This window comes from Pteropus alecto, unplaced genomic scaffold (genome assembly GCF_000325575.1).
Source record: "Pteropus alecto unplaced genomic scaffold, ASM32557v1 scaffold25, whole genome shotgun sequence".
NCBI lineage: Eukaryota > Metazoa > Chordata > Mammalia > Chiroptera > Pteropodidae > Pteropus > Pteropus alecto.
In genome coordinates this window covers 23,465,658-23,492,640 of record NW_006441955.1, presented here as the reverse complement: position 1 = coordinate 23,492,640, position 26,983 = coordinate 23,465,658, and the positions used below count along the sequence as shown (strand labels likewise).

Here is a 26,983-nt window from a genome sequence, read left to right as displayed (position 1 = left end):
CAGAAACAATCAACAGAACAATATGCTCTCTCTGAGCCACAGTAACCATTTTGAGCCTAGTGCATATAGTTTCAAAATTTTCCTCTTCTAACAGCATCATATGAGTAGACCGTAAAGAAAAAAACCCTTTCAACCTTGCATGTAATTGAGTCTTATGGGGCATCCGAGGCTTTGATTTACCTTCCAGAAGGGTGTCTTGGCCCATAGATCATGTGCAGTGCAGAAATGAGTGTGAAACCAAAGGGTAACTTCACCAACCAGTGCAGATGGATTATTTCACTAACCCAGGCAGCTGAATTGGGTAGAGGATGAAGATATTTAGGTTCTAGGGATAATTAAACAGGGAGACCTGCCAGTTACACCAGGCAGCCTCTATACTCTGCAGTTCTGAGGAGTATTGATGGCTTCGTCATCCTTAACAACAACAACAAAAATATAAGAAACTCACTTTTACATTGTTTAAACTAGTCCTAGAATTTCATGATAACAGAATATGCCCTAATCTTAGCAACAAACATGGGTAATAGAAAATATAGACAAGTACTGGAATAGGTTTCTTCAATTAGTGTGAATATTTCTACACTTCAGTGCGGGAATTCTCTGATCATGAGTAGTATCAACACTAAGTGGAACCCTTGGTTTCCAGAAATAAACTCTTTCAGTAAAATCACTAATGAAGTTTTCCAGCTACTAATCTATGCAGAAAAAAAAAAAAAAGTAACAGAAAAGTGCTAGAGAAAAAGACATGAGTCTCATAATGCCATTATAGCCACGGGAAGTCACTTCACCTCTATAAATCTATGTCCTCAACTCCAAGATTCATGGGTTGGATTGTCTGGTTTAAAGCTCCTTGAAGCTCTAAAAGTCTAGACTGCTTACAAAGGCTGGTACTGGCTCCTTCAGAAATTAGGTCTATGTATGCTATTAAAATGATGAGGTCTTGCCTTTTAAAAATGCAGTTAAGGGAAAAGCATTTTTTTCCCCTCACAGCCCTGGGACTGTAAATCATTTGTTGTGCTAAGACATGCAAACAATTGGCACTGGAATCCATAGTTTGTTCTTTGCTTTTCATATGCTACATTAAACTCTAGATGGGTATGTTAAAAAAAAAAAGCCACCTGATTATATTTTCTTGCTTATTAAAATTAAACTAAGCTGATATTAATATTCAATTAACACCACCAGGTGAAGTACTCTAGTGTTATCTTTTTTCTAAGGAAATAATAATGAACGATTCTCTTCTGATGGCTTTTTACTTCTGAAAAGGTCAGCAAAGTCCCCAATTCAGACATTTGCTCCCATTTCAGCTGATTCACTGCAAATCCTCAAAGAGCAATCTACTTATATAATTTTTTTTCCCACAATGGTCACAGTTCTCTAGACATAAAATAAAAATCATGCAAATCTGAGTTTGCTTACTCTAAAGACAGGCTTATTTGAATAGGGAGACTGATGTTCATTCACTTTAGTGTGAGTGACTTGATGCAATGTTTCTCAGTGTGGCTTGAGCTGAGCTGCAATAGGCAGAGTCTATGATATAAATCGCTATACTTATAGGTCTGATTTGTGACAACTGTGGCATCTAATTGTGTTTTCAGTTCCAGATTTAGCAGCTTCTCTAGCTTTATTCTTCTGGCCAGCCATTGAATATGATTTTATGTACTCTTAGCAATTGGTACAGTTAATTTTAATTTTAATTTTTTTAAAAAAAATCTAGATTCAAAATGTAACCCAACAAATTTCAGATGAAGTCTAAAGTAGGTTTTCTGTGATTCATACACATCAGTGAAAAATATAGAATTGCACGAATGCCTTTACATACACACACAAATAGACTATGTACATATATATAAATATTCTTCCATGTTGGTTTTTCTTTGATAAGTTTGGTAACAGTGGAAAGCCATGCATCCTAAAAGATTTCTTATTCATATTACCATCATAACAATATAAATCATTCACTACTTATCACTAGGCTAACTTAGAAAGGATTCAAACATTTATTTTAAAACCCTTTTTAAATTTTATTAGTTTTTCTAGGATTCTGCAAAATTAAAAAGAATATTTATTATTTTTAGCTTGCATATTTTTATGCTGATTTAGCAAATTGTGTCCATTTTCTATAGTTCATTTGTCTAGAGCCTTGGATGGTATGGAAATATTTTTATTTTTGCAGATGTTAATTAACTTCTGGGATACATTCACAATAGCGATTAGTGAGTGTGGTTAAATTTTCTACTGTTTTGATGCTGGATGAAATCTTTTTCAGTTAACTAGAATATGTGGCATTGATCAGAAATTTGCATGTCAAAGTACTCTCTTGAATTTTTCCTTTACCATTCTCTTCCCTATCAGTAAATCTTAGATTTCTCCTCAACGTGGGAGAAATTAGATTTTGTATTTCCACTATAATTAGGAAGCTGAGGGTAAAGAACAGGAAATGGACGCAGAGAACATTAAGACTGCTGAGAAAAATAAGTCATGCAATTCTTTCAAAATGCTGATTACACTGGAAATCATCTAATTAGGTCTCCAAATTGGGAATAATGTGTTTTTTGTTTCCAAGTTTTAGGACAAAAAAAAAAAAAAGAAAAAAAAAGACGAGACAACAACAATAAAAAGTGTAGAAGCTAGGGTTTAGTTAAGGAAAAAAGGCGTGGGAAGGGAGGAAAGGGAAGGGGAAGGAAGAGGAGGGAAAGCAAGGGGAGGGGGGGGAGCAGAGGGGAAGGAAGACTTCTCTGGCCCCTCCAAAGAAAACACTGTCTATTCTACACACAATTACTGCCACAGAGTGAGGGACGGAGGACACTGCAAAAGTCTTCTTCATCAGAGAAAGTGTCAGTAAAGTCTGAGGCATGAGAACAAGAAAGTTTTCAAAAGTTTTTCATTAGTGTGATCTAAAACAAATAGAATTGACCCTCCATTTACCAGAAAACTAAATAAATTATGTCATTCCCTGAAGCATTCTGATAATCAAGGTTTCTTTTTTATTTAAAAATGAAACTTTGTATCACAATGTGTATGTGGAAGGGACAGTTTGTATTACAATTTTAACATTTGTATATGTTTATTTTTCTTGGAGTGGGCATTTCTATCTATCATTAGCTGGAAACAACACACATAAACTAAAAACCAGATAAGGAAACAACGAAAGAATAACAATAATAATTTCAACAATGGAACTGGCACTTGGCCATTTTTATGGATATGAGTACTGGGATATCCAAATGGCAGAAGAGAGCAGGAAAGAGGCTTTTGCCCAAAATAGCCCATTTTAATGATGACTAATGATGGGACTTAGCACTGGTAAAGACCTGCAAACTGCTCCTGAGGTGAAATGCATCATTACTTAGGGCTTCCAAACCATTCTGTAAATTAAGTGTAGCTTTTGTCTTTTGAATCATTTGCAAGGATGGTTTTGGTCTCTCGGCAAATCAACCCTCTAATATTTAATGAGCAGTAAATATATGAAGAACAGAGTCATTTCAAGACTGGGACAAAACAAAAAAAACCCACCGTATTTCTCTGCTTTCATTCCCTTCCATTATTCCTGCTTCCTCATCTTTCCTCCACCTAAATAGAAGCATTAAAAAACAAAAACATACCTGTGTTCTCAGTCTATGGCCAAGACCATCCCTGTGATACTTTTTGCATAATTCTGATATAATATATTGTATTTGGCACCGAAATTAATTGGTTACTAGTCTACATAAATGCTATTCTATACAAATATTAGCAAGGGGAAACAATATATCAGAGCAATCAACAACTTACAGATCATCTACTAAGGAGATGTCAGAATGCATAGGCAATAGACAAATGGGGTGGTCATGGGCATCGCATGGGGATAGCCTATGTGAAAGGGCTCTAAATGACACAGCACTTTGGACATTAAGGTCATTATTATTGTTGTTATGGTATAACAACTGATACACTGTGGGGAAAATAAACCCCAAGAAGGCAAAAGTTCTGTCAGATTTAATATAAGGAATCATTTCCTCTCCATGTCTAACAGTTGGCACTTGGCAGTGATAATGTAATGTATGGAGAGGCCTATAAAATAGAAATTTGAATATACAAATATATATTATGAAGTACGGTAGGATACAAAATGATGTAAAAATATGCTTTGTTTTCCCTGTTTCATGAGTTTAAAAAGCATATAATTTTGTGTTGTTTGATTTTGAAGCAAAGTTAGTAAACCCTTTTAGTTATGTTGAAGGAATGTTTTCACAGTATATGTTTTTACAGTGTTGAAATATTACATTTTAAATGGGCTTCTGAAATATTTAGGACTCAACTAAAAATTAGTATAGATCATTCTAGTAACATGTTTAGGGTAGTAAGAATGGAGTGGTGAGAAAAGAAATTCATCAAGATTTGCTACTTGGCCCATTTTGAATTAAGTGTTTGAGATAATCAAGTAAGCCTATGGGTAAATGTTCATGATATCTTCATTGTTAATTAAGAAATGACCTGAGGCTTTAGCTGTAGGAAGTACTGTAGGATGATGGTATGTCAAGAAGGGATTCCTTCCCTGCCCTCAGGCTAACTAGTAACTCTGGTAAGATAATTCTGTCATGATAACTTTTCTTGGGTCAGTGTTTGACAATCAAACATTCTTCAAGGTGGTATGACTGCTGAATTTCAAGAGACCACAGAATCAATAACCTTGCTTCTGGAGGTCAAATCCAGAAGTTACTGTTCAAGAAGTTACTCACTGTTCAATAATTCTGGGAAGTTACTCACTGTTCAAGAATTCTGGGAAGTTACTCACTGTTCAAGAATTCTGGGCAGTTATCTTGTGGAATAATCTCCTCATTTCTTATGTCACTGCTGTCATGTTACTGGCCTTCACTGCAATTCCAGTTAAATTATAAAGTGCAATATGTAATGTTGAACCTTCAGAAAGAACATAATGATCACAACCACCCTCCACGGAATCCCAAGTTCAAATTACTGGCAGAGTCATCATCCATATCTGAGAACATACACAAACTTGATCATCACCATCATCATCATAGCATTATTAGCATCACAGTTGCAATATTATAATCACATCAAGTGGTGTGGCAAGATCAGGAAAACGAATATCAAGACAATGTCCAGTTTGGGTGTGTAAATATTATCCTGTGTTTCTTGGCCCATTTAGCAAATACTTTCTTTTCAGTGATAAACCTATGTCCTCCATATGGGGCATGTTCATGAAGAAAATATTCATCACACTCATCTCTTCCTTGTTCATAGTAATGATAGGGGACTCTTCTATACCCTTCTGTCCTAGAAAAGAAAAAAAAAAAGAGAGAAAGATTGAGATGAAGAATGAAGCATTCACTTACCAGAATCCATTATGTGCCCAGTAAATGCATTTACTTGCAAACCTATGCATGATTCTTGTCCATGAACTCAGTTAAAACTATTATGTATAAAAGCTTTTAGGAAGATGTACCAGGTCCTTAGTGCTTTAATAAATCAAAGAAAATTTATATGTCACACCAATTACAGTCAAACATATAGCTATCCTTTGAAGGAGGAAATAGTGTTATAATGAAAGCAAACTTTGGATAGCCTGATGCTCTTGCAGAGCTTGAAGAAGCTTCGTGATTTTTCAGAGTAAGATTTTTGGTTCATCTGTGCTCCAATATGCTTATTGTTAGGGTAAAAATATTTGATCATGAAGATTGTAGCTTAATTACCATTTTTACAATATGATTAAAAACTCTCTGAAATACATTGTGCCAACTATTGGTAGGGAAATACATTTCATAACCTTGATGAAGCATGGAAGGTTTGTTTTATTATCTAATTAGAAACTATCCCATCAGTAGGGATATATGTGGATAAAGATACGTATTTTAAATAAGGATCTGGCAGATTACTCACTTATTTCCAGAAATTCTTGTTAAGCCATCAGCTCCTCTGAGGCTCTAGGACATTTTGTCCTTCATGATCAAATGTAATCATTGAGTAGATAGCCATCTATCAAGCCATTAGAGCTGCAGAAATGACAAATTTCCTTTGCAAATTAAATAACCACTAAACTTGTTCTGTATTTCTAAGCCACAAGTCCCTGATATGCCACTGATTAAGGGAAAAGTGTTTCTTCTGACATTTGACATTAGACTGCGGTAAATATTTTTCTTCTTATCACCCCTAAAAGTCATAACTTGAGGCACTGACAATAAAATGTCATGTCAGCAAAGAACACCAGGAAATAATTGTTGCTTTATCTGTTTCTCAGATTTATGGTATTAAAATGAATTGTGATATTTTGACAAGATATCAGAATTGGAGATGCATAAAAATAATTTCCTGTGATCTTACTTGCAGTAGGTGTCATTTATCATCCCGTAGACGTGAATGCCATAACAGGCATCCATGGCTAGAATGAAGGTAAACCACCCAGTGCTGAGATAAGAGCCAGACTGGACTCTGTGGGAGGAACAAAAAACAACAAACAAAACAAAATAAAACAACACAAAACATACACAGAGCAACGATAAAGTGTGGTAAGAAACAAGCAACTTTTTATCAAAAACATAGTACTTTTTATCAGGAAAAAGCATTAAGAAATTTGACAATCTGTCTAAGGTTCACACTTATTTTGAATTATCTCTGAATAATTTATAGGCATGCTCTCATTTTTACTACCTTAAGCCTAGAAGCTATGTTGTATGGTAGAGAAGCCATATGGCAAATATCTGAAGTCAAATAATCTTGCTCCCTTCAGGTGAAAAATAATTTATTTGATTTTCCGAATGACACAAATTAGTGCTCTATATCACATGACAGGTTTTCTAAAAGTTGCTTGGAGCTCTGATGGGAAATGAATGATAATAACGTTATCTGCTTTCTTGGACATGTCACTATCTCCAAGGCTTGTTGGGTTTCTAAGTGTCAATTCAATGCAGTGTAGGGGAATACTTTGCTCTATGAAAGCATCTGAAAAGTTTTCTTTCACTGTTTTCCGGGCATCATAAGGCTTTTCCTTTGTAAGCCCTATCTTACCAATCTCTTAAACACATCTTTATTGAAAACCTACTATGTACCCATCACTGTTGTAGATGCTGGGGATATAGCAGTTACCAAAACAACCAAAGATTTTGTCTTCACGGAGTCCAGAGGACTGGGTTTGGAGATGGCTATACTATAAAGGTTGGCCACAGAAGATATTCTAGATCATGCGAACAAAGATCTGAAGAAAAAGAGGTTGGGAGGAATAGGAGGAAGCCACATGGATCACATTGGGAAAGACAATCTCATGTGTGTAGTCAACACACACACATAACAATGGGCCTTCGGCCTGGAACTTCTTTATTAAATGATAAAGAATTCTCATAGCCTGTGCTGGACTTGTCACCTTGTGTGGGAATATCTTTCCCTGTTTCAGACTTAATGTGTCCTTTGTTCTGTTTAAGCGTGTGTGGCCTATGGTACCTGGCCAACCTCGCTGTTGTATCTTTCCCCTTCAGTGGGGGGCCGAGTCCTTCATTCTGTGGCACAGAGAATTGCATGCAGGCCAATGGCCCTGCATTGGCTGCTGGAAAGGACCGATTGGCCATGGGGGACCAACGTCTACTATTAAAACTGATCTTGCTCTGTTTTTCTCTATGAGAGTAAAATGTTGCTCCATCTAATGTTTGACTGTGTTGTGTTTTCCTTGGCATCTCTGATACTAAGATGCAGTGGGTAGAAAGGTTTGGACTTCTACTCCTGGTGATAGGTGACGGATGCCACTTGCTCGACAGACAATAAGAGAGAAAAGTGTTCTGGAAAAAAGAAATGCTAAGAGCAAAATCACAAATATTTGAGTGCATTTGGTGTGCTTAAGAAAGAGATGAGAAGATTAGTAACTCAAGGAAGAGAATGGTAGATGTAGTTAGATGTAGCACTGATTGGAGGGTTCTGCCAAGTTCCAAATAGTTCAAGGGAATGTTTGATGAAAAAGCTGGATCTCCATACTCGTATTCAGCCAAGGTGATCTAATCCATCCAAAACAGATGATTGCTTATCTCTTTAAATCTCTCCCCATTGGAGCATTTGGGTAACCCTAGGTTGTTTGGCATTTATGTAGCACCACTTCTAAAAAAACACTAAATTTCATTCCTTCCGTCTAGAGTTCTTTGCATATGGGAGCAAAGCTAGCTCTTCTCCTACGAACTGACACTTCGCCACTGATAACCATTCTTTGGGTATAGCACTCCAGATAGTAGTTGCTCTGCAAGGAAGTCCAATGTTGTTGATGCAGTTCTCCAGTACCAAGCCACCAGTGTGCTATAATTAGGACCCTGAATCCTTCGATTTTTTTTTTTTTTAAAACTAGCACTGCTTAGTATCAAATTACAACATGCAAGCATTTCAGAAGCAACACAAACTCACAGTGGGTGTTGATAACTGGATTTTTTAACCTTTACTTTCATTGACTTTGGGCCATTTGCAAGAAAAGAGAAAACTCAGCCCATATATCTCCATTCCCTCAGCTTACTTGCCACTGAATTTGAAATGCCTCAATATTAAGTACTTTCCTGTGTATCTCCTGGTGTGTTTTCTGTACGGAAAATATTCCAGAAACAAGATCACAATGAGTTAACAATGCACTTTCTTCCATAGTAGGAATAGTAGCAGCAGCGTGGGTTAAGAACGGGTGCCTAATGGGTGGGAAGAAGTACCACAGAGAAGTGAAATACACGAAAGTGCAGCTTTGCTTATTATATAGCCGAACCTGCAGCCAATCCTGCATTCTGGAGACTGAGGAAGAACAGCAGTGATGGGAAGTGCCTAAAGCACCATCTGCTTAAGGTACCATTTCCTTATCTGAAAATTGGGAGTGATCAGAAGAAACAAGATTCTTGACAACAAGCTCCAAAATTGAATTTAGAAATTTGTCTGTGTAGTGAATATTTCCAGTTATTTTTTTTCTGCTGAATCGTATACCGTTTCTTCCTCTTCTTGCCTTCTCATACTACTTTTTCTGCCTTTCCGTTTTCTCTATCCTTCTTTGTTACTAGGCTGACCAAGCACTCGTAGAGATTACTAAAAATTACAGCACTTGTTTGTACATGATTAGAAATCCAGGTCTCACTTATTCACCCATTTGTTTATTTTTTCAGTAAACATTTATTGGGATCTTACTATGTGCTACTGACTATGCTAGTAGCTGGTAATACATATTTTCTTAAAGAGCACATGTTCTAGTGGGGGAGGCACACATGTTAAAACAATAAACCACTGTATAGTACAACAAAGCACAAGCCTGTGTGTTTCTGAGTCAGTACTGAGTGTAGTGAGGAATTGACAGTAAGTTTCACATTCCAGCTCTGCCACTACCTGAATGTGAGGCTTTGGACAACTTATTTAGGCTCTTTGTATCATCTTAGTTTCCTTGTCTCCAAAATGAAATGGTTGAGCTAAATTATATCTATGATTTCTTCCAATTTTGAAATTAAAAGATTCTGTGATCATCACCCTCAAAAGTCAATCAGTTTTAATCTTTAATCATTTGACATGTTCCAAACAGTTAGATGTGCAATTAACAAATACATTAATCAGTCATATCACATTTAAAGCCCATTTCTGTGGTGGACATGCCACTAAGTATCCGGGATGTATATTTTTGTATATAGTTTTTACCTTGCAGTGGGCGTGGCTATAATCACTAAACTTTTGGCAGGAGGAAGGTGCTGAAATGGCTATTCAACACCGAAGACACAATTGGACTATAGTATTGAGGGTAAAGCTTACTTTGAGTTAGAGAAAAAATAAATCGAAATTACATAAAATCGTTTTTCTTCTTATGTGCTTTTCTAGGAGTTGGTCTGTCCATGGAGTTGCTGTGAAAGACCAAGAAACAATATATCTCCAGGATAAAAAAGGGATCATTTGTGCAACATATGGACCACTACTCTGCAAAACACGCTCTCCCAGACAGTTATTTCTGAGAGTTCAACAGCAAGCTTTCAGAGCAGAACCCTCAAACGATAGAGTACAATTAGCACAATTATCAAAGTGGCTGCTCTGTATATCTATCTTCTCTTTACCATAGGAAAAGAAGGTCAGGAATCTCAGAGTTTGGCATCTGGTCAAAGATATTTCCATCTCACCACATAAAAAAAAAATTACCACATTTCTGATATTCGATTATGTTTAAGCACAATCTGATTTATTTTGTTTCTAGGTAGACGGATCATAATAATTAGCCCCAAAGCTCTTCAAATAAGCTGTGTTGAGCTTGATTCAGCCTGGGGAGGTGCATACTGCCCAAGTGCCCTGTCCTACAAACAGCATTTAATTAGATAGTTGCATTTTATTTCCCTAGTGCCCCTGATATATTTGGGATGCGAAATCATGTGAGGTCTCCTACCCACAATACATGCTGGGTCTAGCAAAGTGGTTTCTTCTAAAATTATTTGGAGCCCATGTCCACATAATAATACTTGCAGTAGAACAATGACAACTGCTAGATTAATCTAGGAATTTTTTGTGAATAAATGCCCTGGTGACCTGTGTCCCTAAGTAAACTCATTGTCCTGAATGCAGCTGGGTCTGGGAATTCTTGTAGATGCACCATTCTCAAACTCTCCTGCTGTGCAAGCATACTAGAAATGAGGTAGTATGAATTATATCCAGGTAGACTTTTTGAGTTTCAATAAAAACAACAACAAAAAGACTTAGGCTCATGTGCATAAAATTGCTTATGCTTTTGAGCTTAGAGGGACCCCGTGATAACTATTAGATGCCTTAAAAAATTTAAAATGGTCTCTTCTGGGGCCATATTTTGTCTTGTAATTTGTCACGCATGCATGCGGCACTAACTATACCAGCTGGCCATCAGCCATAGCACTTTTTATACCTTCCACATTTGGGGATCGATAAAAACAATTATTGTCATCTACAAATAAACAATCAAGAGTCCCATAGGGATGATATGAGAATTTAAGACCTTAATTTAGTACAATAGGAAAGCTTAAATTAATGTGGCAGAATAATGAAACTTGCAGTTGAAAATAAAGGCAGGAGTGTAAGAGGAAGCTATCAATCATTTATTTCCACCGGCCAAGTTTTGCATCCCACTGCTCCTCGGTAATCAAGATACTTACCACTTGGAAACTACTTAAATTTACTTGCTCATCTCTTGGAAAAATGATGCTGTCAACACCTTGATGTAGCACCTGCTTGAAGGCATATCATTTAAAATACAATCTTTCATCTAGTTTATTACCAATAAAATATAAGCTACCTTTCCCCTCGATGTTTAGCCCTTGCTGTCTAAAGGCCATGACATGTCCACAGGGATTCGTTCTCTGTCAAGTTGTCCTTATTTACACCAGCCATAACATTTTTGGCTGTTAGCATCCTTCATTTGCCTGCACTCCTGCTTCTGAGCATTCTCTCTCATATTCTTATTTCTGGAAACATATTGCAAAGCATTTTTCTCCTATTGCCTGGGACAGGGAAACTTTCTACTGAGCGACATTTCCCGTTTATTAATTTCAGATAATTTCGAAAGAAGAATGATGAAACTAAAGTGGTTATTCTTCAAAAGAAAGCTGAATTACATAGAATTTATTATCTATATGATCACAGGATGCTGCGCTAATTATTCAACATCATTAGCTCAGTGACTTGGGTTCAGAACTCAAGAAGCTTATACTTTGATCAGCAAAATAATAGCACTTTCTCTATATCAGGGTTTCTCAATCTTGGTACTATTGACACATCAGATGAGATTATTCTTCGTTGTGTGGGGATGTCCTATGCAGTAAGTTCTCTTTTACATTTTACCAGATTCCTCTGTCTCAAGCTCACTTGTGCTCTAAGAGGGCAGTAGATTTCTCGATTCCCCAGTGCCTACTCTTGGCTTAGGGTGGCTGCCTTGAGGATGTCCTTAACCCTAAAAATGTGGATTCTCCTTATCTACAATTTTTATTCTCCCCACTCACTGATCCACTGGCTTTCCTCATCCAGCCAAGCATCTTGCTTCTTTTCCCTTCCTTACAAGTATATCTGAAGCCACTCAAGTTTCATCAATATTGAATAATGAACTTACATTTTAATACAACCCTAGGAATCAGCAAGTTCACTTGGCCTGGCATGCAATGGGGAAAAAGAAAAAAAAGTCAGGTGGAAAAAGATGAGAAAAGTAGCCTTAGTCTCTGGGGCTTCCTCCTCTTCATGGAATGGTTCCTTTGAGGACCTTCGGCTCAAAGTTTGCAGCCTAAATTCTACTGTTTCTTACTCATGATCTGATGAAAAGAAGGTCTGGAGTACTCTGAGCATAATAATCATTTATCAAAGCCCAAAGGGGATCAAGACTCTCCTAATAATGGAGGTTTATTGGACAGCACAATATTGGCAGCACCTTTTGAAATCTGCAATACTTAGGAGTAAAAGAGGAATTTTAAAAAAGAGTTAATCAATATTTCGTGTCTTATTTTAACACAAGTGGACCTCATCAATATACTCCACTGGCAGGATAAATAAAAATAGCAAAGTAAGTTTCCATATACCTTTCTGAGGAGAAAGGAATACATGACAGAATACAGATTATTCAATTAAAAACATTCATTTCCCCATTTTTTTCCCAAAAGCACATGGATAATGAAAGAATACATTTAAACAAAGAGACTGGGTAAGAAAAACAGCTGATGATTATCAGTAATATCTTGGGATTCAATCTAATATTGTGAACCAGTTTAATGGAAGCAAAGGTCAAAGTGTGGAAACAATTTCAGCTGTCCCCAAGTCATATATTTTTATATATCATTTGATTGTTGGGAGCTATGGAAATACTCTGGAGTTTTGCCTGTTATATTAATACTGTATATCTGTACTATCTGTCAATAGGACATGCCCAGAAAATCTTTAGGCAGCAACAACTTTCTGTAAATCAGGCAGCGGAATTCTCCATGTTGGCCTGAATCATTTGCAAATGGACGTAAACTATTCAAATGGATATAATCATCGTACTGTGGATGGTGGTTCTTAAAAGAATGTGCCAAATGAAAAGAATCTAGGCCTGGAAAAAAACAAAAAATAGACCAAGAGTAAATGCAGAAAGCAGTAAATCTTAGCATAAGACTATACTATCATCCCAAGCAGTTAATGAGAAATGCCTGCCCTAATCAGTAAGCTCTTGGACTGTGAATATAACAAATAGTTTTCCTGCCACAGAATCAACAGGACTCTGACTAGTGATGACTTCAATGAAATTGTACATAAAGAGTGTAATAAGAAATGACTGTGTTCTTTTCAAGATGTACATTTAAAAGTAAAATGGTACAGCTCCCAAAGGTATGATTTATGGCTGCTGTAGAAAGAGAGGATACCACTCACAAAAATTACTTTGTTCATTCTTCTCAGAAATTAAAAGGTTATTTCGCTCTTGCCCTTGGGCTTTAAAGTCCCTTCGATTGAAAATGTTGATTTCTGGGATTACATTCACTTTCTTAAATGAACAATGGAACCTCAGGAGTGGCAGGGATAGATGAGGGGGACGTCTTTGGGCCATTTCATTAAGGCAGAACTGGTTTCTTAACCACTCAGTACTGATTGACTTGCATCTTCTCCAAATTCATATGTTTAAGTCCTAATCCCCAATGTGATGGTGTTCAGAAATGAGCATTTGGGAGGTAATTAGCTTTACATGATGTGATGAGGGTGAGGTCCTCATGATGGGATTTAAAGCCCTTCTAAGAAGAGACACCAGAGCCCTCTCTCTCTTCTCACCATGTGAGGACGCAGTGAAAAGCCACCCCGACCTAAGACTTCCAGTCTCCTGAACTTTGAGAAATAAATTTCTGTTGTTAAGCCACCCAATCTGTGGTATTTTGTAATGGCAGCCTGAGCGGACTAAGACAATGGGTGTCTTTCAAGGTCCTTCCCACTTAAGCCTAAACTCCTTAATGTGTTTCCTAGGACTTCTCTTCCTGAACTCTCTCATCTGGTCATGTGGGTCTATTTACTGCTCTTTAAACAAAACTAGTGCATGTCAATCTCTGTCTTTTTATTTTGTTTACTTGTATATACTTTCTGTCTTCCTGAAGCATTCTCCCCCCATGTCCCCTCCAGTTTCTAATCTCATTAAGCTTCAATTCTGCTTACTCTCATTCATTCAAGAGAAATATATTGAGTACTGTAGGTGTGAGGCATTGTGCTAGGTACTGGAAATACCAAGTTGCTCCTGATCTCAACTTGGGGTCAAGTGGGGAAGACTGACTCATTGACTATTTTCAGAAATAGGGCTATCAAGGAGGTAATTCCTCTGCAAGTGCTATTGGAATACTGAGGGAAGTGTAACAGACACCGCTGGACCTAATTGGAGGTAAGAGTTGAGCTGTGGACTAAGGCTAAATAAAAATACCAGGCAGAAAAAGGAGAAGGAATAGAGCAATTCACGCAGAGGGACTGGCTGTACAGTTGTACTGAGATATAAAAATAATGGGAATATAGAATAGTTCTGATCTGTCCTCTAATCTGGAAAGGACCTCGAAGCATCATCAGTGTTTATTTCCATAATAGATTATTGGTTAGAGACAGGATGCATAAGTATTTTTCTTCCTTATATTATGTTTTGAAATATTAGTGATAGCTTGATGTTCTATGTAGCTAGATAGAACTTTATGGATCTGGAGAAAAGTATCCAGAGGAAAATTGGCAGAATTATGTTTTTCTTTCTCATCAAATCCCTCACTAATTCAAAACTGAGAAAAAATGTAAACAAATACGACTAAGAATAAAAACAATTAAAAAAATGTGTGATGTTAACGGATGCACCCAGAAGTGTTCATCTGTGTTGCAAATTAAGTTATAAGTCATGAGGAAATTCATCTAATCTCCACTTATCACAAAGCCAGTTTCCTCAATATACACCTGGAGGCTCTCGGCCTGTTCTATTTAAAAGAGAAACAGTTTCTACAAAAAACAATTAATTTACTGAGTTTTTTTGATTAATGGAAATAAAAACAGATACCATTGCTACTTTAAAAGTGAAAACTCTTTCATATACCATTTAGGTCTGAAAATGCTTAGCTAAATTACCTCCAAAGCGAAATGTCCTCTACTTTGTGAAGTTTCTATAAGGGATGACACTATGTACCTTAACACCCAATGTCTACCCTAAATAACTCTGTTGTCTTCCCTGGATCTCTGGTTTTTTGGGGGTATCATCGACAGCTTGTGTGGATTCTAGTTTTAGATAATTCAAGCTACCATAGAGGCCCTTGTCTCAAAGGCCATAAATTTTCTTTCAACTTCTTGTGCAAGATTGTATCGTTCATTCTCTCCTTGGACATGGTTTGCTCCTGGGTGCAATAACTTTCCTGCCTCATTGACTGTGGGCTTGGCCAAATGACTTGTTTTGACTGATGGAACATAAGTAGAAGTGAACATTGTGACAGTTCACAGTTGAGACTTTCAGAAGCATCGCATAGTTTCCTTTTCTTATACTTCCTTCCATCATGAGAACAACACATCCCAGGTAAGGGGTGCTCCTTCAGCCTGAGTCCTGGGATGAGGAAACCCATGCAGCACATACAAGTCCAAAATTGAAGTCAAGTTCAGCTAAGCCTAGACGAGCTATAGTTGATCACAGACCCATGAGTGAGAAATAAAGCTCTTGTAAGCCATTGACTTTCAAGTTTGTTATGCAGCAAAAAGATGGCTAAATAAACTTTTTTGACTAATAACTGCTATTATTTATGTAACATTTATATGTACTAAATATTGTGCCAAGAACTAGGCATAGATCATCTTACATAATACTCACAATAACCTCATCCTATGAGGAGTATTAATATCTCCATTATACAAATGAAGGTTCAGGGAGATTTAAAGAACTTGTCCAAGGACAGTCTTGTACCAGAGAACTCAGGTTCTTAACTAAGTTCCTTCTCGGCCATCATCATTCTTAGATTTGTCCAAAATACCACATGTCTGATAGAGCAGTCATCAGTAGATCTCAAGTTTTCTACTGATTTTACTGTTACCTCTCTAGGAAATTTTCTTTCTTGACTATTTTTTTTTTTTTTAATGGTGGAATAAGAGGATTGGCCTACGTAGATTTAGGATCTTTCATCACTGAAGTCCTGTAACTGCAGTTATAATAACATAGTCCATGTTAAGGAGATTATACATCTCTATTACAAAGCTGTATTTTTTGCATAGACTTACTATCATTACTTTAGACACTTATGCTTATAACTTCAGGATTCAACACTAGAATTTCAACCACAGTCATGTTCAAATAATAGTTTTATGACACTGATGTGGATATATGCATCGATTTTAAAAGAAATAAAGGATAAGTTCTGAAATAAGATCGAGTTCCTGGATCCACTTCACTTCCCAGGCATGGCTTCCCTCCAGCCCTTAGGTTCTATAATCTTGTAATAAATTCTCCTCTTTGGCTTGTGTCAGCTGAAGGAGCCGTCTGTTCCTTGCAACCAAAGATTTGAAGTTGGACTGGTTGACCTTTAAGATCCTTTCCAATAAAACAAGTCTATTAAATACTCTAGGTATAATTAGGGACTCTGCTTCTAAGGAATCTTTAATTCTTATTAGTAATCACTATTTGATCTGATCCTAGTTTTATACTTAGGCTTTAAAAAGTTGTTTCTTTCTAACCTAATCTTCAACTTATCTTGAAATCATGCCCTTACTAAACTGATGTGGGCTTCAGTATTCTGAATGCTAATCACCTTTCTCCACCTAAGGCATAGATGCCTATTCCCCTGCCAATCTGATAATTAATAAAAAGTTTTGACTTTCTCTTTCAGTTCTCTTATCAGCCCTTCTCTCTGCATATACTTTCTTTAAGAATGAAGAAAAGAAAAAGAAGGAAAGATTGTAATCATGTAAGAGTTTATTTAAGTAGATAAAAGATTTTTTCTTGGCACTTTAGCTTTTTAGAAGAGAAATGGAATGACTCGCTTTTCCTTAACTTTTTGACTTAACTGGAACTTGAGTTAGGCCACGTTCTTTCCCTTTAGAAATGTTCTAGCACAGAATATGACTCAAGCTTGCTTCTGCTAAAAAATGATTTCTGAGCTCCTGTTTCTCTTTCAGAATAAAAATTTGCATTTTAAAATAACTTCTGAACAGCTAAGTTTTAACAAGGGTTTAAGACAGATTTGAGATGGTTTCACTCCATTGAAAGAGATTGGGTATCCAAGCTTGTTGCTAAGGTCTCCAGTACCACTGGGATCATCGTTAAATAAGCCTCAGCCAGAGACCCAGCAATCAGCTATGCAGAAAAATAAAATTAAAAAAACACAAAGCAGCTCTGACCTTCTTCTGGTTAAGAAAGACTAATTTTGCTGCCACTTCTACCTATCTGAGTCTATTATTGCTTTTCTAAGTTACATGGCTCAATAAGTCCTGAAATAAATTATTTTGAGGGGAGTATTTATTTTTAATAGGAAAAGCAAAACTGTACCCCATTTCCCACATCTATTAAAATTATTTTTATTTGGCTCACCAAAGAAGGATAATTCAATTAGAAAAGATCAAAAGCAACAACTGACATATGGGTCCACAGGCACTGAGAATTTTAGTGTCTAACTTAGAGAAAGAGGCTTTATTTGTCATTTTCCCAAAAGGCTGACACTGATTGACTACCTTATGCACAATACCTTTGCCAAATAATAGGCTATCGTCTGCGTTATCGAAGCAGGTACGGATCATGTTCTCCTTCCGCACCAGCAAATTCCTAAAAGGGAGGTCTGTCTGCTTCAGTAGGACACTTCAGTCAGATGATCTGGTGAAAGTCTCGGCCTTGAAAGTCTCACCTCTTAAACAAGCGGTTTGCCCGCTAGGGTAGAATGTGATTCCAACTTATTTTTGCCTAGAGATTTCAGTCCTAAAAACTCCATTTTTTCTCTCTATTCTTGAGATGACAGGGAGTTTAAGAGGAGAAAATTCTTCTTTCGAAGTCTATCTAGAGTTTGCAATTGAGACAGATTCCTTCCTTAGAGAAGAGTTTCTTTCATGGAGGTGGTGTCTTCTTCATAGTGCTGCTACACAGCTCACCTGGAAATCTATGGGAAAAGGACCTGTGTGTTTGTTGCTTACTGTAAATCTGGACCTGGGGAGAGGTCCTTCTGTGCACACCCTCTCCGTACCAGAAGTTTTTTTGTATCAGAACCACCAGAAACTGGCAGGGCATCCCCTCTTTGTTTCATAATAATTTATTCTATCCACATCAGGAAAAAAAAAATCAGAAGTCTCCAAAAATATAAAGAAGAGAGATTAATTCCAGCACTTTTAAGGACCTAATCAGAGAAAAGATAATGGCAATAATTCCCTTCTTCCAGTAAGAGAGATAACTTTAGGCTTTATTTGCTTAATGACAAAATGTCTATTACTGATTGTCATCCTCAGTTCAAACAGTATCAAATTGAAAGCGAAGACCCCCAAAACACCCAGCAGCCCCGACTTCCACCTTTGCCTGTTCCGTCTGCCTCCTGGTATCCTGCTATCTCATAGAGACTCTTTCCAAGACAAGTGGGTAGAGATGCTCTCAGTGGCCTTAAAGACAATAGTGAGAGGGCCTAGGCCAGGGATGGTTTATTAAGTTTTGTACCTGCTCCAGAAGAGATAACTTCTACGTGTCTCCGGAATTCTTCAAGCTCAGTAATTTTGTTAATCCAGAGAAGCCAAATGCCATAAAGAGGGAACTAGAATACAGAGCTAAAGCAGTATATCCTAGAAAATGCCAGGAAGAAATATGGAGTGAACTTGGAAAATGTCTTTTATTTAAGAACATCTGATTGAAATGTGAATGTTATCTTCACTGATTTTCCTCTGCTGATTTGCAAGTCACAGAATTTCAGAAATCTCTACTCCTAGTTATAAAAATGAGGACACAGAAAAACAGTTGAAGAGATCCTCCATCTAGCATATTTGCTTTCTCCAGTTGGTGATAACACTTTATACCCATGTTTCTGATGAAAAGGGCTGCAAAGAAGTGACTGAAAGAGCTCCTGAACTCTGAAAGCTGTTGGAAAGCAACAGTAGATACAGAGAATTATTCCTATTTTTGGAGCCCACTTATTGGATTCCCCCCATTCCTCTTCTTTTCCTTTTAAGTCTGCTTAGTCTTAAGGGTCCATAATCATGCCAAGAGGATAAGGAGAACCACAAATTTGCTTTTTGTAGAGGCATAAAATTTCGTGAAAGCCTCACCCCAAAGTAAGAAGGTAAGTTGAAGGTAGCTGCCTTCCTTCCTCAAGAACTGGACAAAGGGAGCTGGTGAGTAATGTTGACCAACTAGATTCTTACCAGCTCCCTCCCCATCACTGTAGCACAAATCCTTGTGCTCCTACACTTGAGTACTCCAGATATCTCCATAATTTTCCCACTCTAGGAAAGCCCTTTACTATTATCAGAGATCAAAAGCTCTTATAGGTCTTGAGGCCACAGTCCAATTCCTTCTCCCACGGGCATTCTTTTTTCTTATTTTAGCCATTGATGCCACAATGCCCTGGCCCATCCTCTAACCCTTAGAGCCCTGGCCTCTACCTCCCAGTAGTAACCCTGATCCCACTCTCCCTAGGAGCATTGTTTCCAGTCCTCTCCATTTTCTTCCAAGCTCCAGTTCCCATCTTTGCTACTGATAATGGGTTCTGATTACATTGTCTTGGGAGTATAGTTTGGGTATTAATACTTATTAAAAAAAAATTCCTAGGTGATTATAATGTGATGTGTGCAGCCAGGGTTGAAAATCAGTAGTTAGGTTTGAGGATTCTATTAGAAGTTGAGTTCCACTTCATTATGAATTAAATTAGCTTTTGAGGATTGGCTTGAGAATCTAACCACTATTAAATTTTTTTTTTTCTTTAGGAAAATGTGTCCCAATTTATAAATAGGTGACTTGCAAACTACCTAGAAACATGCTAGTGAAGAGATGCTGGTTGGCAAAGATGTCCCATCTTAGATAACTATGTCTGGCACATAGTAGGCACTCAATGTGACAAACTTGTGTCAGAATTTAAAAATGTTTAGAATGTAGGCTTTTCTTAAGTAGGAAATTGCCAAAATTTTTCCCTAAGGAATTTTAAACAGCTTGCCAAAGTTTTCTCATTGACGGTGTGACAGAGAGACTTACTGACTTCTAAGTGTATAACCACATGTCAAGGATACAACCCACATCACCACTCAGAACTTGGTAAATCTCATATTTCATCCATTGTAGTCATTTACCTCCAGAATCAGAACTGCTACCCCAGCTTTACTGAGATACTAATGACGTATATGTAAGTTTAAGGTATACAATGTGATTAGATATATGCACATATTGCAAAATGATAAAATATATTACCGTAATGAGGTTAACTTTTCCATCTCTTCATATTATTAAAATGTATGTGTGTGTATGTGGGTGTATTGATAACATTTAAGATTGACTCTCTTAAAACTTTGCAAGTATATAATACAGTTTTGTTAATCATAGTTATCATGCTGTGCGTTAGATTTCAGATCTTATTTATCTTATGGCTGAGACAAAAATCAGGTATTAAACTCCATTTTTTTTTTTTTTTTAAAGTCAGTTGACCCATAGCTCAGCCAGCATTCTGATTTCATCCATCAGGATTGAAATGTACTCTATACTTTTTATAAATAACAAATTGTAGTAAAGGGCTGGCCACATACGGTGTGCCAAAGAGAAGGAATAAATGAAGATGGGGCTCCAAAAAGTGGAAAAATGTTTTTATAATTCAGCACCTACAGTAGCTATATCAACATCAAGAGGTGTATTCACTGTTAAGTCTCTGAAATCATTAGGTAAAATATCAATTTAACTAAATTAATTTTAGTCTTTTGAATTTTCACCGTGAAGCAAACTCGGAGAAAATTAAGAGTCATTTGTATTTTCCTGAAGTTGTAAAGCACATAGTTAATTGGATCTCGTGGCAATTAACGTCTTAGGTCATTCTGAACACAGGCAAGACTTTTTCCTTCCTGCTTTTGGCTGCAATTGTGCACCTCTCTTACTGACATGGCCTCCAGATTCACAATCAACAAAGTCTAGAAAGCGCTATTTGCATAGCAGCCTCTTGGAGGAAAGCTTCCTTAGTCTTCTGGCAGCACAAAGCTCGTTCAATTATGTTCAGCCTCAGAAGTGTCATTTTATTTATCAGAAGGCCACTTTCCCATTTTTAAATGGCTTTGGACCTGCCACTTTGAGCAACTCTGACTATAAGAACATTTTCCATTCACGTTGGGCTAAGCCTGTAGCAATCCTACATGACGAGCATGCTTTTTATAGGACTACTGTATGGATTCAGGATGGTGTCTGTGCCATGACTTATTGAAAAGGCTTTTTAAAACCCAAGCCTGCAAGTTGCAAACTCAAGCTGCTGATTTGTGCATTGTTAGAAGCAAAACTAAGTGCTCACAACTGTTGTGCTGTGAATCCTGTTTCCTTCCATTCACGCTTTGGAAATTAATGGTGATATTAATGCAGTCAACAGATATATCAGATAGCAGGTGGTTCCAGCTCATGAATTATTTTATTTTATTAACATTTTTATTTTTTGGATGGTGGCACCATCATCCTCCAGGATATGTCCTTCACACTTGTCTTTGTTCTCTTCATCCTTTATGCCCCGTTAGTTGCTGGGTTGTGTTAATTCTTCATGTTGTCTCTCACATCTGTTTTGTTCTTTGCATACCACTACTACTTTAAAACCCTGGGAAACAGGGTGGCTTCAGTGTAGGCCTTAGATTAGTACACCCACCCATGTGGTACATCTATGAAATCTACATTCACCTTTAACAAAAGGGCATGAAGCGGTGACTGAGCTGGTGGCAATGGTGATAGGAACTCAGTCTCAGGGAATCATCATTGGTACCCAAGGTGTCCCTTCTCAAGCCTGGCATTTTCTTTAAAATCACAAAAATAAGAAGTAGAAAAGGGAGTAGAATTTTTTAAAAAGGAAAACACTCAAGTACTGTTATGGAGAAAGATATGTTTTCCCATTTCCCTAACCAATAATTTTCTCTAGTCACAGGTGACTTTATTGTGGAAATAGCCTCTATGTATTTCCCGGTGAGGTGTTGGAACTAAAAAAGTGCAAGCTAGCTTAGACACAAAATCAATATTCTTTGATTCAGCCTCGGCTCTTCACCGTGGCACTTTCCCCCATCATCTCTTTCAAGAAAGCAATGCAACAGGAAAATCAGATTTTTCTCTAATCAAGGGTAAGGAATGATTTTTAGCTTTGTGATCATCAAAGAGCTTCAAAGAAGTCAGTGTTGGTTAAAATATCACAGCCATTCAAGTCTTGATTTCATATTGCAACATACCACCAAAATCTTCTCTTGATTATTTTTTCCCTTTGTCCACCACTATAGAAGGAGGAGTTTTTAGTAAGCATGTTAATATGGGCCTAGCACTATTAAGTGAAAGGACCTTTGAATGGATGAATGGATGAATTAGTTCCTCCCAACAGTCACCTAGACAAATGTGCTTCTTTGAAAAGAGGGGTGGGATGTGGAAGAGAGGGAACCACTTTTCTACTTGTAGTCGTTATTTTCCTCTAACATACACGTTTCCTTTTTGCTATGTGTCACATTATAGAGAATAACCCAGGGACTTGTAATCTTAGCAATTCCTTTTGTCTTTAAAGAAATACATTGGGATTTGGTTAAAGAGTAGTATCATGTGCAATTTGTGTTTCATACAAAGGCACATTATTTTCATTTTTAGGCTGCTCAGCGTGTGAAGTTACAAATAGAAAAAAATTGGTAACTTATTAAAATATTGTTTTTAATATTAAGTTCATTTTTAATATGTTGAACTATCTGAGACCATTATTACACCTTGAGAGTATTGGGGTAAAGGGAGATGAAATTTAAAGTTGCAATGCTAAGAAATACACCAACTAAAGAAGTATAAAAAACATATTTAGCACCTATGGAGTTACACACTTTCTCTTTCTCTCTCTCTGTCTCTCTCTCTCTCTATCTGTCTATCTATCTATCTATCTATCTATCTATCTATCTATCTATCTATCTATACACATATATATATAAACACACATACACACACACATATATATATACATATGTGTGTATGTATATATGTGTATATATCTTTAAAAACCTGGAAAAAGGCTTTACTTCCCTCAACTTAATTTATGCCCCATGTTTTAGAAGCACATCGATTGTGTAAAAACAGGGAAGATAACACATGCACTTATGTAACAAACACCAAGTGCAGCCAGGTGCCTGCTATGAGCCTGGCCCTGCACAGCTAAGGTATTTTGCTTTTTAATGTTGAGTAAGTCCTGTATTAGAAAAGAAAACATATAAGCATCTTTGTGTGTTTTCATGCCCAAGCCCTTAGAAGATCCATGAAGTATTCTGTGTATAATAACGCGGCAACTCTGAATAAAGAGTTTTGTAGCTTGGGGAGAAAATGATTTCGAAAGTGTCTTTAACATCCCATTTCTCCCCTTACAGAGCATAAGTGTCCAATCTCGTCCCAACACTGCTTCAAAGAAAATGTTTTAAAAATAGGATCAATACTCCTCGACCCTCTTCTTGGGATTCTAGCCTCCACGATTCACCTGGCTCTGTTGCCTCCCTCCCTTCAGACCTTTTTTCTTGTCACCTCACTTTGTTCCCAGCATCAGGGTTAACATGCTCATGGAGAAGTTTGATTCTCCTGTCTGAGATTCTATCATTTCCTGATTCCCTGACCTGACTTTGATGCTCCCCTGTTCTGTGGTGAACTGGAGTGGCAAGAGCAAGGAGTGATTGCTTCTAAGCAGAGTAGGCTCTCTGAACTGTTAACCTTCTGGAGCAAAGAGCAATTGTGTTTACTCACAGTGAAGAAACATGGAGACACTTGAAGCTTCATCAGTAAAGAAAACAAAGCTAACTGGGGATTCAGTTATAAGCCCACTGACAACCAGTTAGCACATGTTTGGATTCATCTCTCTTTTGGCTATTTTACAGAAAATATTTCAGATTAAGAAAGTAAAATCCTATGATAATTCCCATGCTGCATAAATTATTCCAGAGTCCAGAAAAATATGGACTGTTTCCCAAGTCATATTACCCATCCAGCATTACACTGATACTGAAACCGAGGAAAAAGCCAAAAAAAGGTAGGACGAAAAATGGCAGTACAATCCCATTGATAATTAGACTCAAAAATCCTCAATTAAGACCCAAACAACTGACTTTAGCACTAAATCAAACACCTTTCCTCTATGGCCAAGTAGGTTCTGTTCCAGGAGTACAAGAATGATTTAATATAAGGAAAAGTATTAATATGGCAATTCTCAAGTGTGTTAGATTGAACCCTAAGTCAGTGGGATGCTAATAGGTATTATTATATGAGGGAATGGGGACCAGGTGATGTTTGGAAATGGTGCATTTAACAAAGTTAGCTGATTTTTTTTTTTTTAGTTTTATTGAGATATAATTGATGTATAGCACTGTATATATTTAAGATGTACAGAATGACTTGACTTACATAATCTATGAAATAATTACTGCAAGAAGTTTAGTTAACATCCATCATCTCATATAGATACAAAAAAAAAGAGGAAAAAGAAAAAAAATGATGTTTTCTTGTGATGAGAACTTTCAGGATCATATTTATATATATGCAATATATGTAACAAAATTTTTGACTATTGGACTTCTCATCTTTTATATGATGGATAGTGAGCTAATGAATCTCCAAGAAGAGAATATGCTATGCAGAATTCCCCCAAGTTATTTGACCAGACGGCGATATCTTCCTCAGCTATTTTTTTACATGGACCAACCTGTAGAATAAAGTGTTCTATAGGAAACATTTTTGGTAGATCCTATGTTAATTTAATTCATTGTATCAATCATTCAAAGAAGAAACACAATTTCATTTTTCAACAGATGCCAAAATTTGATAAAGTTCAACATTCAATCCAAATAAAAAATCTTAATCTATAACTAAAGAGGTACCTCCTTAACATAATAAAGAACACCTCTCTAAAACTCAGGGCCAGCATCATAAGTAATGGTAAAATGCTAGAAGGCATGAAACGTTAAAATCAGGAACAAGAAAAATGTGTACGCTGTTATCTTTTTTTCTTTAACATTGTTCTAGGAATTTTGGTGAATGGAATAAGATATGAAATGTTAACAATGAGAAGAAATATATATATTTTTAATTTACATGAAATAATTGTTTAAAATTATAGATGGAAGCTAAAACTTATTAGAATAAAGAGGTTAACAAAATAGTTGAATACTATATATATATTTACAAACTATTAGTTTTCTCTTATAACCAGAACCAATAGTTGAAAATATATGTACCAAAATAACCCTAAAGTTCATAATAACAACAAAAATGTTTTAAATACTAAAGAAAAAAATCAAAATTTGTGGAACTTTCAGGACTGGACTACCAATTTTATTGAGTGAGAAGACTGACGGCTGCAAATAGGTCCATTCTCCCCCAATTAAATAAGTTTGAATGCAATTTGGATCAAAATTTCATTGATGCAAAAGTTATCACAGAGGTAAGATGCATTGACAAAGTGGGGGAAAAAGCATTGGTAACACATATGGAATTCAAAGGATTAATGTCTTAATATAAAAAATTGCTCTTTAAAAATGATTAAATATACATGACATATTATTGAATTGTAAAACCTACATAATTTTATTAACCAATGTCACCCTAATAAATTTAATTTACAAAAATGATTGAAAAAAGGCAAACACTGAAGAAAAGGGGCACAGGTGCAGGCACACACACACTTCCAGTTTACAGACTCTGGGCTTCTCTCTGACTACCCTGTATCAATATTAAATGCTCCTACTCCTCATCCCTAGTCTTCTCACCCAGCTTCATTTTTCTCCATAGCATTTATCACCATTTGACATTTATTGCCTTTTCCTCCCATTTACTCCTGTAAATTCTACGAGTGTCATTTGTTTGCTTAATCTGTTTTCCCAGGATCTAGAGTAATACTCATCATCTAGTAGAGGCTCAATGAATATTTGTTGACTGAATGAATAAATAACATTAGTCTCCTTTATTTATTCTACGTATTTCCTAAATTCATTGGACATTTCGAGTCATTTATTTTATGAGTGACCATCTTTTTAACATCAGGATGTTGTGCCCTAGGTTTATGTCCTTAGGGTTACTTCATTGGCTTAGGATAGACTTGCTATTTTGTAATGAAATTGTAATTCATGTTAGAAAAAAAGGGCACAAGCTTTGGGTAAAAGCACGTCTTAATCATAATCTGTCAGAGGCCCATGAAAATTCCCATTCGTGTTGAGTGATTGACTCATCTCAGTGTATCAGAGGATTTTTATAAAGGCAGTGGTTTAAGAGGAGTTGTCACCCAGTCGCAGGCTGGCTGCCAAGGATAATTAGTCAAATGTTATGTTTAGTTAAGGCAGTCATGGGACCATATAAGGAACAGGACTGCTGAGTCAGAATCAGAGATGTAGGTCATGGCTGTGTAGCTTATCCGCTACACAAGGGCGCAGGGCCAGGAGGGAGGCTGGGGACATGTGGGGCCTGAAATCAGCCTTTATTCTGCTTGCCAAGACTTATTTCTTGGTTCTGGCTGCATCAGCCCAGAGGAAGGGGTTGGCTTTCAGAATCCCTTACCCAGAGATGGCATCATTTTCTATTGCGTCATAAAGGCTAGGGACATGATAGCACTGGGCCTGATCATAATGGAGACTTTCTTTGTAAATTAACCACCAGTTGAGAAGACAGAGAAAAAAGGAAATCATCAGAGACTGCACAGCTAGAACATTTGTTGTCAGAGAAGGGAAAAAAGGACGGTCCAGGGGAGAGCCACAACTAATTAGTAGTTAGGAGAGCCAAATGCTTCATTTTAATAAATCTCAATAAGATTAATAAAACATTTGTTTTTTAAAAAACAAAAAGACCATAGTAAGAACAATCCTGGAAATGTGACCTTAAAAAAGACTGAATAAGTGTATATCCAAAATTAATTTC

At 36.8% G+C, this 26,983-nt stretch overlaps 1 protein-coding gene across 3 annotated transcripts in view; it reads right to left on the bottom strand.

Annotated features, from left to right (window-relative positions):
- Positions 1-2,148: 2,148 nt before the first annotated feature.
- The window catches only part of ST6GALNAC3 (ST6 N-acetylgalactosaminide alpha-2,6-sialyltransferase 3), a 486,754-nt gene continuing 461,919 nt past the window's right edge, over positions 2,149-26,983 (bottom strand). For 2 of the 3 annotated variants that reach the window (XM_006919335.3, XM_025052096.1), the window contains exons 4-5: positions 6,325-6,432; positions 2,149-5,280 (exon numbers count right to left, since the gene is read on the bottom strand). In XM_006919335.3, the coding sequence (XP_006919397.1) occupies positions 5,094-5,280; positions 6,325-6,432 (295 nt within the window). In that variant the 3' untranslated portion in view covers positions 2,149-5,093. The remainder of the gene's footprint in view (positions 5,281-6,324; positions 6,433-26,983) is intronic. The other variant, XM_025052097.1, reaches the window with a different exon arrangement.